General features: G+C 37.8%; 1 protein-coding gene across 6 annotated transcripts in view; it reads right to left on the bottom strand.

Moving 5' to 3' along the window:
• Positions 1-253: 253 nt before the first annotated feature.
• LOC127569622 (rho GTPase-activating protein 26-like) overlaps positions 254-14640 on the bottom strand; it is a 127591-nt gene continuing 113204 nt past the window's right edge. For 2 of the 6 annotated variants that reach the window (XM_052014420.1, XM_052014422.1), the window contains 3 exons: positions 11360-11464; positions 5971-6062; positions 254-1901 (listed from right to left, as the gene is read on the bottom strand). In XM_052014420.1, coding sequence (XP_051870380.1) covers positions 1813-1901; positions 5971-6062; positions 11360-11464 — 286 coding nt within the window. In that variant the 3' untranslated portion in view covers positions 254-1812. The remainder of the gene's footprint in view (positions 1902-5970; positions 6063-11359; positions 11465-14640) is intronic. The other 4 variants (XM_052014423.1, XM_052014421.1, XM_052014426.1 and 1 more) reach the window with 2 other exon arrangements.

Raw genomic sequence — 14640 nt, forward strand, 5'->3', positions numbered from 1 at the left:
AATGCCCCTGTGAAACATCTTGATGTTTCAGCCTGTTAAAGCTGCTATATATATTATAGAAACTGTTGTTTAAAAAGAGTGAGGATTCAATGTTTAAAAAATGGTATGAGTCATTTCAGTTAAGTGACCAAGTAAAAGTAGACTGCAATCTGTGCTATTGCACTGATTAGGAAAATGCAATCCTCTTCCATTGTATAAATCAAACTCTGATTATCACATACCAAAAAAAAACATTTTTATTGGCATCTGATAATAATGCATATTTTAAAACAGATAGTTAAGAGATAAACTACCAGGCTGTAATTTGTTGCAGTCAATAATGTAGAAGCATTTAACCATTGCGCTAAAATTAAACAAATTAATTGATTATCACCATCCAGTAGCTTCAGCAGTGTTAGCACATTCAAGTTAGAAGCAATGACTTTAAAAAAACTTTAAAAGCGGAGCCACTTCCTAAAACACAATAACTATTATAGATTTAAATTTAAAAATGCCAAACTCTGTGTAGATTGGATAAAACTGTTTTGTTTGTTTCAAAGCAAATAATTTCCACAGGCAGAATGTATAAAGACCATGAAAGCTTCTTTTTGTTCCCCCAGATTTTTTTTTCCCTATTTCTTTTCAACTTGTTTCTAACTAGCTGCTGATAATCTGTTCTCCCCTGAAAAAGTTAAGAAGCAGAAGCTTGTTTTAAACACACACACACACACACACACACACCTCATAGTTCCTTATGTTCATACACGCTGTCAAGGCAGGAGGTTCTGTCTTTTAACAACTGTTCATGGAAAACCTTTGGTACTATGTATTTGCACATTGGAATAGATTAAATATGTTCTATAAATGCAAATTTGTGTTAGATTTGAAACTCCAGGCCTCAAAGATGATTTGTTGAAATCATGAAATTTGTCTTAAACTTGATCAGTTCTGTGCAGTTGTTACCTTAAGTCAAAATATTAGCTGCCAAAGCATGTGTAGTAAAATTACTACAAATGTCTGCTGCTACCATCTCAAAGCAGTTTATTCATCAGTGGAATGGCAATGTCAGTAGAGATGTCTTCCACTTGCTGGCTGATTGTCATTTTAAAATGTTATAAACACTTCTATTTAAATTTTTAACACTTCTATCCTTAAAATCCATTTCTTCTTTCACAACATTGGAAAGCATTTAATTTTATGTTAAACACTTTTTTTTAATGTCAAATTAATGTTTATTTTGAAAAATAGATAAGTAATGCTTCCCATATCAATGACTGTGATTTAAAAATAATGAAATGGACAGTGATTCACCTTCATCCCATTATTACTATTTGGCCATTAATGTGACTATTGCCTAGTCACTTATATTTCTGTAATGCAATATTTCAATTGTATAATCAAAATATGTGAATTCAATACTTTAGGTGGAAGAAATGGTAAACTTAAGAATAATACTTTCCAAATTAAAACCCCCCCATATCATACTACATATATCTTATGGATATTTGCAACAGTGAAGTAGAATGAATATCTACATTATATACATTCTACTATCTAGTACAGATAAAATAAATCTTAATTTCACAACCTTAAGTATTTGAATTAAAAACAAAATCCTTATGAAATAATTACAGGCTCTGGTTTGATAAATTAATGGTACATCATATCCATACAGGACATTCAAAGCTTGAGCTGAAAATAATCTCCAGTTCCCACAATGTCCTCGTTGCATTTCTGCAATAGAATAAAATGCCAAAAACCAAAATAATGTTCATATCTTCATCGATTGCCATGGATACCATGTAATTCTCAGCAAACATTGCACATCTTTGGCTATAGAAACTCAACATAATTTTCTGGAATTAGTCCAGTCTTCCCATCCAGTGTTCCTTCAAGCCAACCAGGTTCCCTAGATGAATGAACTGAAAAATACACATCAGTTATTCAAAGAGCAGAAGTGCTCCATAAGTCAACCGCACAACCAAACAAACTTATTTTTAACTAATCTGAGTTTTACTAATTGAAAAGATACATTTGTATTAAATCTTCTAATGTGGACCCAATTATACCTCACTAATGGCTTTTGGCAGTATTGGCAAGTAATTCAATTGCACAACACTTTTTATTCAGTATTATGCAACTGAAAATCATTACCCCCAGCCCTACACCACCACCCTCCCCCCCCCCCACCACCAACAGAGAGACACCTCTGGATCTTTGAGTCCAGAGTACATGAAGTGACATCATTCCTTATATAATATTTTTATAGTTAAGTAGAACTTGACCATATTGTTCTGGGGCCAGGTGTAGTTGGACACTCTTGGGATAATGTGGTTTTATTAGCAGCCTAAACTGGACTTGGCAAGTGAGGTAAGTAAATTACTTGCCCAAATCCTTGGCAATCCCCTAATGCACCAACACTACTAAAACTGTTTCCTGTGTTCAGGTTACTGATACCTTATACTTGTGTAAAATCTTTGGCATCAAAGCAGTTTCAATACATATTGGTGAGAGCCTGTGTAGCACAGAGCCTTCCAGGTGTAAATGTTGGCCGGGTCAGAACAAGTTCCACCCACTAAAAAGTTTGAAAAAAAGTTTGACTGCCAGTTAAGCCACTCTATTAGCTTAACCAACGAACAAATCTGTCAATATTACTTACAAATATACAATTTAAAATCTAAAATAACATTTTGAAATTTAAAATAAATTCAATTAATTCAAAAACGATATGGATCATGTATTCACCTCTGCCTCTTACACCCATGCCTCTCATTAAAATGAATAGGATAACCAACTCCATCAGATCTAGCCTGGTACAGGTTTTGTGGCAGATTGAATAGTCCACAAGGAGTGTAATGGCAATGTGTTGTCAAAAAAGCACAGCGTTAAAATTCAGAATTCCCTGCTGGTGCATGCATGTGTACAAATCCTGAAACTGCTGATGCTTAGCTGGGATATAATAGCATTTCTCAGAAATACTTAGGCCAAAGTGTTTAAAGCCCTGTAGATATTTTTATTTCCTATATCAAACTTAATCTCCTTTCATACTTTGGTGACACCAGTTATGTTCCAGCTCGCCATGAGCCATTCTACGAGATCTGCTAACAATGTTATATCCCACAGTAATTTTCATGATACATTAGGAGATAAGAAGGACAACAAGCAGTTTTTCCTATTTTATCGTCCTAATATAACCTATCCTGACTGTAAAGGAATGGAAGATATAAGGTTGGAAATCAATTAAAAGCTTTTCGATTGTTGGAAAACACTCTCCAGGTCGGAAATAATTGGATTAAAAAATAAGCCATTTAATCTGCCACAAAATATATGCAAGTGCAAAAGTAGGTGATCAGAATTGTCATATTCCTGTTGAATTTCTCAGTACATTTAAAATTTACTTTTGTATCTTCATACTTCTTCCATCTTCACTCATCCAACTCTGTAACTTATAAATTTGCTTTAGACAAATTTTAGCAGGTGTGTTGGATGTCTGAATTGAGAATTGGAAGGTATATGCAAATATAAATTCTTTTTAGCAAATATTTTAGTAAATTGTCCATAGAACCATTTATGATGTCAAAGCATTGCTTTTTAAGAGCATTCACATAAGAGTTGTATGTTTCCTTTTTCATGATTGAGAAATTGAACCCAAAATTTCACCAGTTATGTTCAGCTTCAAACTGTGTATCCACAAACCTAAAATCTTCCATGAACCAGTGTAATTGGGCAGCATAATCTGATAGAAAACTGAAACAGAAAATCATGGAAACACTAAGCAGGGCAAGCAGCCTCGATGGGGAGAGATACAAATAACAATTCCAGTCAAGAACTGGAAAAGTGAGGAAACAGCCATGTAAAGAGGGAAAGGGATGGAAGGAACAGAATGAATGTCTATGGTCAGGGGTCAACCAAAGTTGCCACAGTCACAATTATTTTATAAACTGGCAGTTGGAGATATAATAGGAAAAAATATTGAAACAGGGGGGTTAGCCACATCTGTGGAGAAAGAAAACAAAACAAGAAACAATGGTTGCCTGAAATTGTTACATTCAACATACCCAGACAGAATATGAGACACCATTCCTCGTGCTTGCATTGTGCACCATTGAAGCTGAAAGCAGGGAGGTCACAATGGGAGTGGAATGGAGAATTAAGGGACAGGCAACTGAAGGCTCAGGATCATCCTTGCAGTGAAGGTATTCAGCAAAGCAGCCGCAGGATCTGCATTTAGTTTTTCTTGGTAGTGGAGACCATGGCGTGAGCAACACTTCATACGGTGCACATCAGCTCTCCAACACTTCATACCTTGCATTGGCCTATAACTCACACCATTGAACAGAAGGCCATTGTTTCCCAGACAGTCACTGACTTTATTTCCTTAGGAAACCTCTCCATCGCCTCCAGCTTCATGGTCCAGTTTGCTTCTACCTCCTCACCAAAACCAAAAGCAAAACCATCCTATAACACCCATTATTTCAGACTGCACTTGCCCCAGAGAATGTATTTCTACCTACTATGTCAGTTCTTCCCCCCCTTGTCTCAGTCCTTCCCATTTACGTATGTGAAACGTGCCTACTCCTATAGTTGATAAGGCATTCAACTGCATCTTCCCATTTTTGTGCATATGCTTTCACTCCTCCTTCCCAGCATGAATAGTTTACTCCTTATCCTCACCTTCCACCCCACCAGCCTCCACAAATAACTGTCTATAATTTCTGACACTTCCAACGGGATTCCATCACAAGACACATCTTTTCCTTCCCTGAGTCACTGACCCACTCTTCCATCTCCACTAACCTGTCCTCCTCTCGCTACGCTGTAATACAGAACAGCAGGAGTTGGAACACTCGCTTTTATCTTTTATTTCTTTAAATTCTTTTGTCTCTTCCCTTCCCATCAAGTGAACCCAACAGTCCTTTGAAAGAAAGCAGCAATGCACATGGACTTCTTCTAGTTTATTGTATAGCATTTGGTGTTCACAATGTGGTCTCCTGAGAAACCAACTACATATTGGGTGACTGCTTTGCAGAACACCTCTCTTCAGTCCATAGCGCTGACCCCGAGTTTTCTCTTACCCATGACTTTAATTTTCTTCCCCAATCTGACCTCTCTACCTTCAGCTCCTACATGCTCCAACAATGCCCAGTGTAAGCTCGAGGAACAGTGCCTCATCTTCTATCAGGGTATGTTGAACTCTCCCTTTCCACAGACAGTTCTACCTCCCTGTGCATTTGTATTCTTCTTTTTCTCTCTCCATTTACCAGTTTTTAAGATGATTGTTAATTTGACAACCCTGGTCTGCACATGACCATAGACGTTCCCTGTTCCCTTCACCCCTCGCCTTCTCTACAACTTAGATGCTGCTCCTCGACCCGAAATGTCAACATTCTACTTCCCACTGATGGTGCTTGAGTGCTTCCAGATTTTCTGTTTTGGTTTTTGGATTTCCAGTATGTGCAGTTTTCTGCTCCAATAATCTAATGTAACCCGTTTTTTCTCTAAAAAAATAGTTTTAATACATTTACGATTGGTGGTCTGGTACTGCTTTATTAATTCCAACTGAACCTATGAATAACCTGATTTAAAAAAACAATTGTAAATTAACTTCTTAAAAAGAAAATGCTTCTGCATCAATCAACAGTTTTGCTGGCCCTTTTAGTAAATTAAATAATTTTTTGATATGAAGATGAAAACAATTTGAAGGGCCAATTAGTGAAATCTCACAATTTTTTGAGCAAGGCCTGACCCATGCACACTGAATCTAAAAACAGTGTAAAAGAAAAAAAGAAACTTAAAGTCATATTTAAAATTTTCCAATCTTTTGTGTCAGTTTGGCTGATTCCACCCGGATTGTGGTGCTGTACTAGAAATAGGCAGAATCTCATTTACAAAGAAATATTCAACTATAATATGGTGCATATTCTTTTATGGTAATGACCAATTGCTGTTAAAACATCTAAGTTCTGGAAGAAGTTTGATTGCTTCACTTACCATTCTCAAAGATGGTTCCAGCGCTGAAGGATAATTCTGAGTCATGTTCGGCTTTACATGCATACAGGGCTCGAGCTTTGCGATTTTGGGTACTGTAAAATAAGTAATAGTGGTAGTAAAATGCCATTCTAATGGTAGATTGGTAGTTCATTCTGATCTATATTCAATATCCACAAAGCCAGCAATGACTGGAAATCACAATTTTCCCCAGAAAGTTGCAGGTCTTCTTGAATCACAATGAACGTACTTCTGTTGTATTGTTGAGCTGGATAGTCCTGAACCACCCATTGTTCATGATCCATCCAAGTTTTAAAAAGTTGAAGCATAACCTCCCTGCTTTTGCCTGCAAAACCCTGAATAATGAAGGCCAATACCCAAATGCCTTCCGAACTACATTATCTACTTGTGCTGTTACTTTCAAGGAACTGTGGACTAGTACTCCAAAGTCCCTCTTGTCAGCTTTGCTCCCTCAGACCCTACCATTCATGGTGTATGTCCTCGCTTCATTAGTGTTCCCAAAATGCAACACCTCACATTTATCTGCATTGAACTCTATCTGCCTATTTCACCAATATCACTCTAGCCTGACTACCCCCCACACTATCCACGACTCTGCCAATCTTCATATCATCTGTGAACTTAAAAATCATGCCTCCTACATCCACATCCAAATCATTCATGTATTTGATAAACAGCAAAGGTTCCAGCACTGATCCAGGAAGAACACCACCAGTTACAGGCATCCAATCACTAAAGCAACCTGTCACCTATTGCCAAGGCAGCTATGGATCCAGTTTGCCAAACTGCATTGGATCCCATGGCTCTTAACCTTTTGTTCATTCTCTCATGTGGCATCTTGACAAAAGTCTTACTGAAGTTCATATAAACCACATCCACTGCTTTGCTCTCATCGATATACTTTGTTACCTCTTTTAAAAAGAAATTCCATCAGATTGGTCATATTCTGCAGCACTACTCATAAAACTTTTACCAAGTGCTCAGACACTAAACTCTATTAACAAAAGATATTCCAACTCATCAACTGGAACTTGTAATACCATTATCCCAGCATTCAGTTACTTTTTTAATTCATTGGTTCATCTCTCTATTAAGATCTGGTAACCTTATTCTAAGTTCTGATTGTCAATTATGTTTAAAAATAGTTTCATGATAACAGTTTTAAATATACCTTAGGATAAATTAAACATCCAGTTTACTGAAGGACTTGTACATTTATATTTTCTACATTGTATACAATTTTCTGTAATCAATTAGATGCTGTATCAACTATTTTAAGACAGAAAAGATTTTAAAAAATAATCATGCGATGTGGACACTATCAACACTTGGTTGGCATTCATGTCTATCCGGAATTGTGGGAGAAGCAGGTGAAGACCCATCTTGGACTGCTGAGTGCTGGTACAACTCCCAGTATTTCCCTGAACTAGTGCCACTAAATTCAGGGTTCTCACCTACGCTCTCATAAATGCAGTAGTCCCAAACATGCTGGCTTTTCTTTGGTGATTTCCCAGCAGCAAAACTCAAAGTTGTAGCAATTCCCCAAGTATTGTGGGATCTATCAAAAAACATCCTCCAGGTTAAACCTAAGACAAGTATCATTATTCACTTGAATGGGAAGGAACAGTTAAAAGAAAACGTTATTGGATACTTACATCTTTAATATTGTTTATTTTGATTGTTCTTACTGAAATGATTCTAATTTTAATTTGTTTACAGGAGAATTCAATGTGTTTGAAGCCTGCTAAGCCAGGGGTGCAGCTAAGCTGAATGTCAAAGTTTTTTAACCAGTTTTGCAGGGTGAAGTATGGTCCAAGATGGCTCACATGTGATGCTTCAATTACAACATCAGCACCTTCATTACTTAGAAACTCACCACTAAGGATCTGGGTGCTTTCATCTGGTAAGTTCAAACTGTTAGATTCTGGTAGGCTGATCTGAAAGGTTAGGTCGCATAGAATCCAGGGAGATCTAGTTATGTGGATTCAAAATTGGCTCAGAAGCAGGATGCAGAGGGTGGTGGTTGAAAGTTGTTTCTCGAATGGAGGCTGGTGACTAGTGGTTTGCTGTAGGGGTCGGTGTTGGGACCCTTGTTATTCGTTATTTATTTAAATCATATGGATGCAAATGCACAAGGCTCGATCAGTTAATTTGCAGATGACACGAAATTAGGAGGTGTTGGTGATAGTGAAAAATGTTATCGTAGATTACAGGGGGACCTTGATCAGTTGGGGAAGTGGGCCGAGGAGTGGCAAATGGATTTCAATACAGATAAGTGTGAGGTGATGCATTTTGGAAAAATCAGACCAGTGTAGGACTTATACTATGAATGGTAGGGCACTAGGGAGTGTAATGGAACAGAGAGACCTAGGAGTACAAGTGCAAAGTGAAAGCTAAGGTAGACAGGGTGGTGAAAAAGACATTCAGCAGGCTGGCCTTCATCAGTCAGTTAGTGAGGCCTCATTTGGAGTACTATGTACAGTTTTGGTCACCCTATTATAGAAAAGGCATGGTTAAACAAGGAGTGCAGAGAAGATTTACAAGGATGTTGCCAGGACTAGAAGGCCTGAGTTACAGGGAGAGGTTGGTCAGACTAGGTCCTTATTCCTCGGAACGTAGGAGAATGAAGGGGATGACCTTATAGAAATGTTTAAATATTAGCCTGTATCCATGCTGTATTGCTCTATGATTCAAACTAGCTATATCCATTCTAACTATGTAGACCAGTAGCAATCAAGGTTGGCTTGACACTGACAGGGAAATCTTGGAAAATATATTTACAAGTCAGGGTTGTGGGTTTGTAGATGTTGTCAAAGATGCCTTGGTGAGTTTCATGGAGCATTGTGTCATTAGCATATACTACAACCATGTTGCGTTCGTAGATGAGGGAGTGAGTGTTTAATATGATAGTTAGAGTGTTACTGAAAGCAATCTGGCTGCCTTGTTCTGGATTTCACTGAGCTCCTTGAATGTTGTTGGCAGTTGCACTCAACCTGTTAGTGGAGTTAGTTCTAGTGTACTAACAGTAGATCGTGGAAAGGTTTTGGGAGTTGAGGATTAAGTCATTCACTAAATAACCTGCTCTGGTAAGCACAATATTTATGTGGATGGCCTAGTTAAGTTGCTCAAGTTTTATGGTGGGCATTTGGAAGCAGTAATGTCCTCACTAACCCCGCATAAAAACTTGGGCATTACTCCAGGCAAACAACTTAACTAGGCCATCCACATAATTACTGTGCTCGCTCTTGATGGAGATTGTCATTACCTGATACTTGTATAGCAAATGTCAGTTGTCAGTTATATTACTTCCCACCTCTAATGCACTGCAGCACCCACTTCCAACACTTTGATAGAGTGATCAATTAGATCTGTCCTGCTCCTTGTGGAAGAGACACATCTCAATCATTTTCATCATTGTCCAGTAGATTCACTTTTGTAGCCACATTGGAACAGTTCAGCTAGAAGCTTGGTTAGTTCTAAAATAAGCGTTTGGAAACACAACTGAAATATTGGTAAGGCCCATTGTCTTTGATGTTAAATTCACTTCATGTAATACTAAAAAGTGGCTAAGGGCACTAATACTGGCTTCTGTGATTGTGGAGACCTCAGAGGAAGGCAGGGAAGGATCATCCATTCACCAAAGTCACGATGCTCTAGGCTTTACTCATAACTCAGCCTCTAGTATTAGGTGAAGTGCTGATGGCTCATCCCACCATTTCTAGAGCCTGAATACTACTACTATAGTTTGAGGTTATATGATATGTTATATATGAGGTCATATGTTATATGAGAATCATGCACTGAAATTATCAATGTTTTCCTTTTGAGGAAATGACTCTTTTCAGCATTCCCACCTCCAAAACAGAAAGGCTTGAGTTCAATTCAGAGTCCAAAAACTGAACTGATACTTTGCTGTAATACTGAAGGAATGCTACACAGATGCACCCTCCAGATTTCAATGGAAAATTAATCCAGGGTTCCATCTGCTTGTTCAGGTTGACAGAAAAGATTCTGAAAGAAGCAGAAAACTATTCTGCTGGCTTGGTCAATATTTCTTTACTAGTTTATTTTGGCAAATGTTCAGAACAGAAGTTATATATAGATCGAAGTAACTCAAAATATTCCATATATAATTTGTAAAGAATGATGTTGATAAGCCAGAAAAGGGAAGTAAAAATTGAAATTGATTCATGAAATATGGACTTTTCCAAAAAGAGAATCGATAGGAAGAATAGCTTGGAAGAATAAGTTTTAAATACATAAAAGTGCAATGCATATGCATGTTGCTAAGCTCTTGCGGTGATGACTGCTCTTCACAATTGTTCAGAATGGAGTGCACAGGTGAACCAAGTAGTTTCAGACATCTTCCATTCACAATTTGTTTTTTTATTAAGTCAAGGATTTCCTGGATTCTGCAAATGGAATAACATGGTCCAGAAAGAATCTCCATTCAATGACCAAGCTGTCAAGTTGAAGCTAGGTAGGTCCAGATATGAAACAAACTTACAAATAGCAAGAATAGACTGTATCATTCTTTGCCCTTCTGTCATTCAATATCAGTGTTGATCTGAATGTAACCTGAATTCCCATCTATCCATTGTAACCTTTCACCCCCCCCCTTTGCTTATCAAATATCGATCTATTTACCTCTGCCTTAAAAAAAATTTCAAAGACTCTTTCCACCATTCATTGAAGAAGGGATTCCAAAGACTCATGACACTCAAAGGAAAAAAAATCACGTCATCTTTGTCTTAACTGAGTTATCTCTTTTCAAAAATTGACCTGAACCCTCATAGTACAGTGCCACTGATGAAAATACAACTACGCTTAAAATAATGTTTGTATAACTGAATTCTCTATTCACTCATCTGTGTGGAGGGTACCAAGAGTGAAAATGTTGCTGTATAATTGCTTGACTTCCAACAGGTATTAAATTAGTGGAAAGCAAATTAAAAGGATGATCCCTTTGTACATCCAACATGAAAATTAAAATAGTGTATTATCAAAGAAAGGTATTTTGAATTAAATAGAAGTTGCTCCTGTTCCATTTTATGATATTAGACTGAAGATTTAGCCACAACAAAAATACTTCATAAATATTTAAATGTAAACTGCTAAATGTTTCTACTTAAATAAAATCTCAATCTTGAAGATAATATAAATTAGCTAAAATTTGCTACACTGTAGCTTAAACATTTCCCTATATGGTATAAAGTGACAAGCTTAACTTAATGGGAAAGAAAATACTAATGCAAAACCCAATGCTTAGAATCAAAGCAAACTGTAAAAGAAAAGCTTCAGGCTGAATGTTGAGTTTTGCCCAATACATGAAAATTAACCAAGATGAAAAGAAAACAAACTGGTACCAAACCTGAGAGGGGAAGAATCACTGGAGGAAACAGGAACTGGACTTGAAGGTGCCGAAACCATGGGCCATGTGGGTGAGAGTGGTGAGCTGGGACTGGGAGGAAGAGGACTAGAAAATAAGCAAGAGTATTAAAAAAAAACAAAAAATAAATTAAATAATGGCAACAAGCGCAGGATATAATTTTAGGGGTAATGCAGAAGTCTCAGGTTAGCAAGCCTACTTAAGGATTTGTATGACTATATCCCATTTTAACAAGAGTTTTCACCGTAGCTAGAAATAAGACTTCTTTCAACAGGATACTGAGCTCCAAACGTGATCAGAGCACTTAATTACAGTACATGAATGACACTTTAACTACTCATTGATCAGAATTTCTGATCCAAAGAATATTGGAAAAGGTTATTACTATTACTTTCAGTGTGTACTGCTCTTATTACTTGGTTAACACATCAAAGTGGAAGGAATAGGAAAATATGATTTGGAATCTTCCTCTTTACAGTTGCATTTATTCATGAACTTGTGAAATATATCCCTGACAACAATACAACATAGCTCCTTTCCTAACATTTCCTTAGCAACTACTGTCTTAGAATGTTGATTCTTCACAAGAGTGAAGAATTTAATAAAAGAATTTAAAGATAATATAATTCCAAGTCAGATTTCTTCCAAAAGGAAATACTAAATTAATTTAGGTATGTATCAGAACTACTGAATGGCAGAGAAACAAAGAATTAGAGAGAAAGCACCTTCCAACAGTAGTAGTGATATAAATAACATGGCACAAGTAGAATGGCTGAAGACTTTGTAGCGGTATTGACCAGGAAGCCATTGACTTTTTTTTGTTACTTATTCATTTTTTCAAAATCTGGGTATCTGTGGTAAGGCCAACATTTATTGTCCATCCATTATCTTTCAAGAAGGGGTGGTGAGCCACCTTCATGAATGCTGTAGTCCTTCAGGAGAAGGTACTCCCACAGTGCTGTTAAGGAAGGAGTTCCAGTATTTAGACCCAGCAACAATAAAGTGTGCTAAAATCCAATTAAAATTGGTTTACTTAGGGTCAGAAAAATTGCTAATCAGTAATTGTAGGTTTTGGCTTCACACTGTTTACCATAACTACAATGTGAAATTGACAGATTACCACTTGCATGGTTATTGCATGGATACCACTTCTGTTATCACAGAAACTCTAAATCTGCATTCTCTGCCACAGGCTGCATTGTCTTCAGTCTTCTCCAAGAGAAAATACATTGAAAACATTATACTCAATCCTTATTTAATGGCCTTGGAAATGATTAAGCAGTTCCAAATCGTGTTGTCTGTTTTGCTGGAAATGAGAGTTACGATAGTGCTCCTGTGTAGGATTTGGGAAAATAAAGCTGAAATGAAGTCTGTACAACCTCAAATAAGGATGGCCAGATCTTTGAAATGGGGCAAATAATCAATGGCAAGTAAAAATGTGTCTATGGATCTGTGGTAGGAATGTGACCTACAATAGATGGTGGTTTTGAAAATAATGGAATAGTATTAAAGATTACAAGACTAGGTCCCCAGCATGGCCATCTGTTTGTTGAACCAAAGGAAATGGGAGAGATTTTTAATGAATATTTCTCTTCAGTTTTTACTTGGGAGAAAACGATGGAGGCTAAGGAAATGGGGGAATTGAGTGGTGGCCATGTATGAATTAGCAGGGAGGTGGTTTTAGAGACCTTAAAGTGCATTAAGGTGGATAAATCCCCAGGGCACGACCTAGTGCATTCTCGGACCTTATGGGAAGCTAGAGAAGAAATTGCAGAGGCCCTTGCAGAGAATTTTGTTTCATCTCTGGCCACAGGTGAGGTTCTGGAGGACTGGAGAGTGGCTAATGTGGTACCATTATTTAAAAATGATAGCAAAAACAAGCCAGGAAACTACAGGCTGGTGAGTCTGATATCAGTGGTGGGTAAATTGCTGGAGGGAGTTCTGAGGGACAGGATCTACCAACATTTGGAAAGATAGGGTCTGATTCGGGACAGTCAGCACGGCTTTGTGCGTGGGAATTTACATCTGACAAATCTCTTGGAGGTCTTCAAGGAGGTAACCAAGAGGGTAGATGAGGGTAGGGCAGTGGATGTTGTCTTTATGGACTTGAGCAAAGCCTTTGACAAGGTCCCTCATGGCTGACTAGTCTGGAAGGTTAGATCACATGGAATCTAGGGGGAGATAGCGGATTAGATTCATGATTGGCTCAGTGGTAGGAAGCAGAGGATGATGGTCGAGGGTTGTTTCTCAGACTGGAGGCCTGTGTCTAGTGGTGTGCCACAGGGGTCAGTGCTGGGACCTTTGTTGTTTGTAAAACCAGGATGTTGTCTGGATTTGGGGGCCTGAATTATAAGGAGAGGTTTCATAGATTAGGACTTCATTCCCTGGAACATAGGAGAATGAGGGGTGACCTGATAGAGGTATATAAGATCATGAGGGGCATATTCAGAGTGAATGCACTTAGCTTTTTCCTGAGAGAAGGGGTGCTAAAAAAACATAGGTTTAAGATCAGAGGCAAGAGATTTAAAAGGGACATCAGGGACAGGTTCTTCATGCAAAGGGTAGTGTGTATTTGGAATGAGCTGCCAGAAATAGAATGTACAAGGCTGATAGAGCTGAGTTGAAAGCTGATTCTGAAAATGCACAGAAGCTGCATATGGATATTTTATAATGAGGATGCACAAAGGGGAATGAGTTCAAAATGAGTCAGCTGGAAATGTGCTGAAAGTAGAGATGGTTATGAATGCATATAATAGAAAGCACAAAATATGAAAGGCATTGAAAGCAAATGGACTAAAAGAAACCATGGCAAAGTAAAGAGCAGGATTTCAAGGCATGCACTTTAGGAAGAGAAATAGCAATGAATTAAAGAATATGAACAGAAATCAGATGCTAGAATTCTGGTACGCAAGCAGAAAATGCAGCAGGTGAAGTAATGTGTATTGCAGAAAACACAAGTTAATGTTTTGGAAAAACAGCCAGGAAGTTATAGGCCGGTGAGTCTGACTTCAGTCGTGGGTAAATTATTGGAAGGTATTCTGAGTGACAGGATTTGGATAGACAGGGCCTGATTAGGGATAGTCATCATGGCTTTGTGCGTGGCAGGTCATGTCTAACGAATATAATAGATTTTCGAAGAGGTTACCAGGAAGGTTGATGAAGGGAAGGCAGTGGATGTTGTCTATGTAGACTTTTGCAAGGCCTTTGACAAGGACCCGCATGGGAGGCTGCTCCAGAAGGTTAAGTCCCTTGGTATTCAGGAT

The sequence above is a fragment of the Pristis pectinata genome, chromosome 4 (genome assembly GCF_009764475.1).
Source record: "Pristis pectinata isolate sPriPec2 chromosome 4, sPriPec2.1.pri, whole genome shotgun sequence".
NCBI lineage: Eukaryota > Metazoa > Chordata > Chondrichthyes > Rhinopristiformes > Pristidae > Pristis > Pristis pectinata.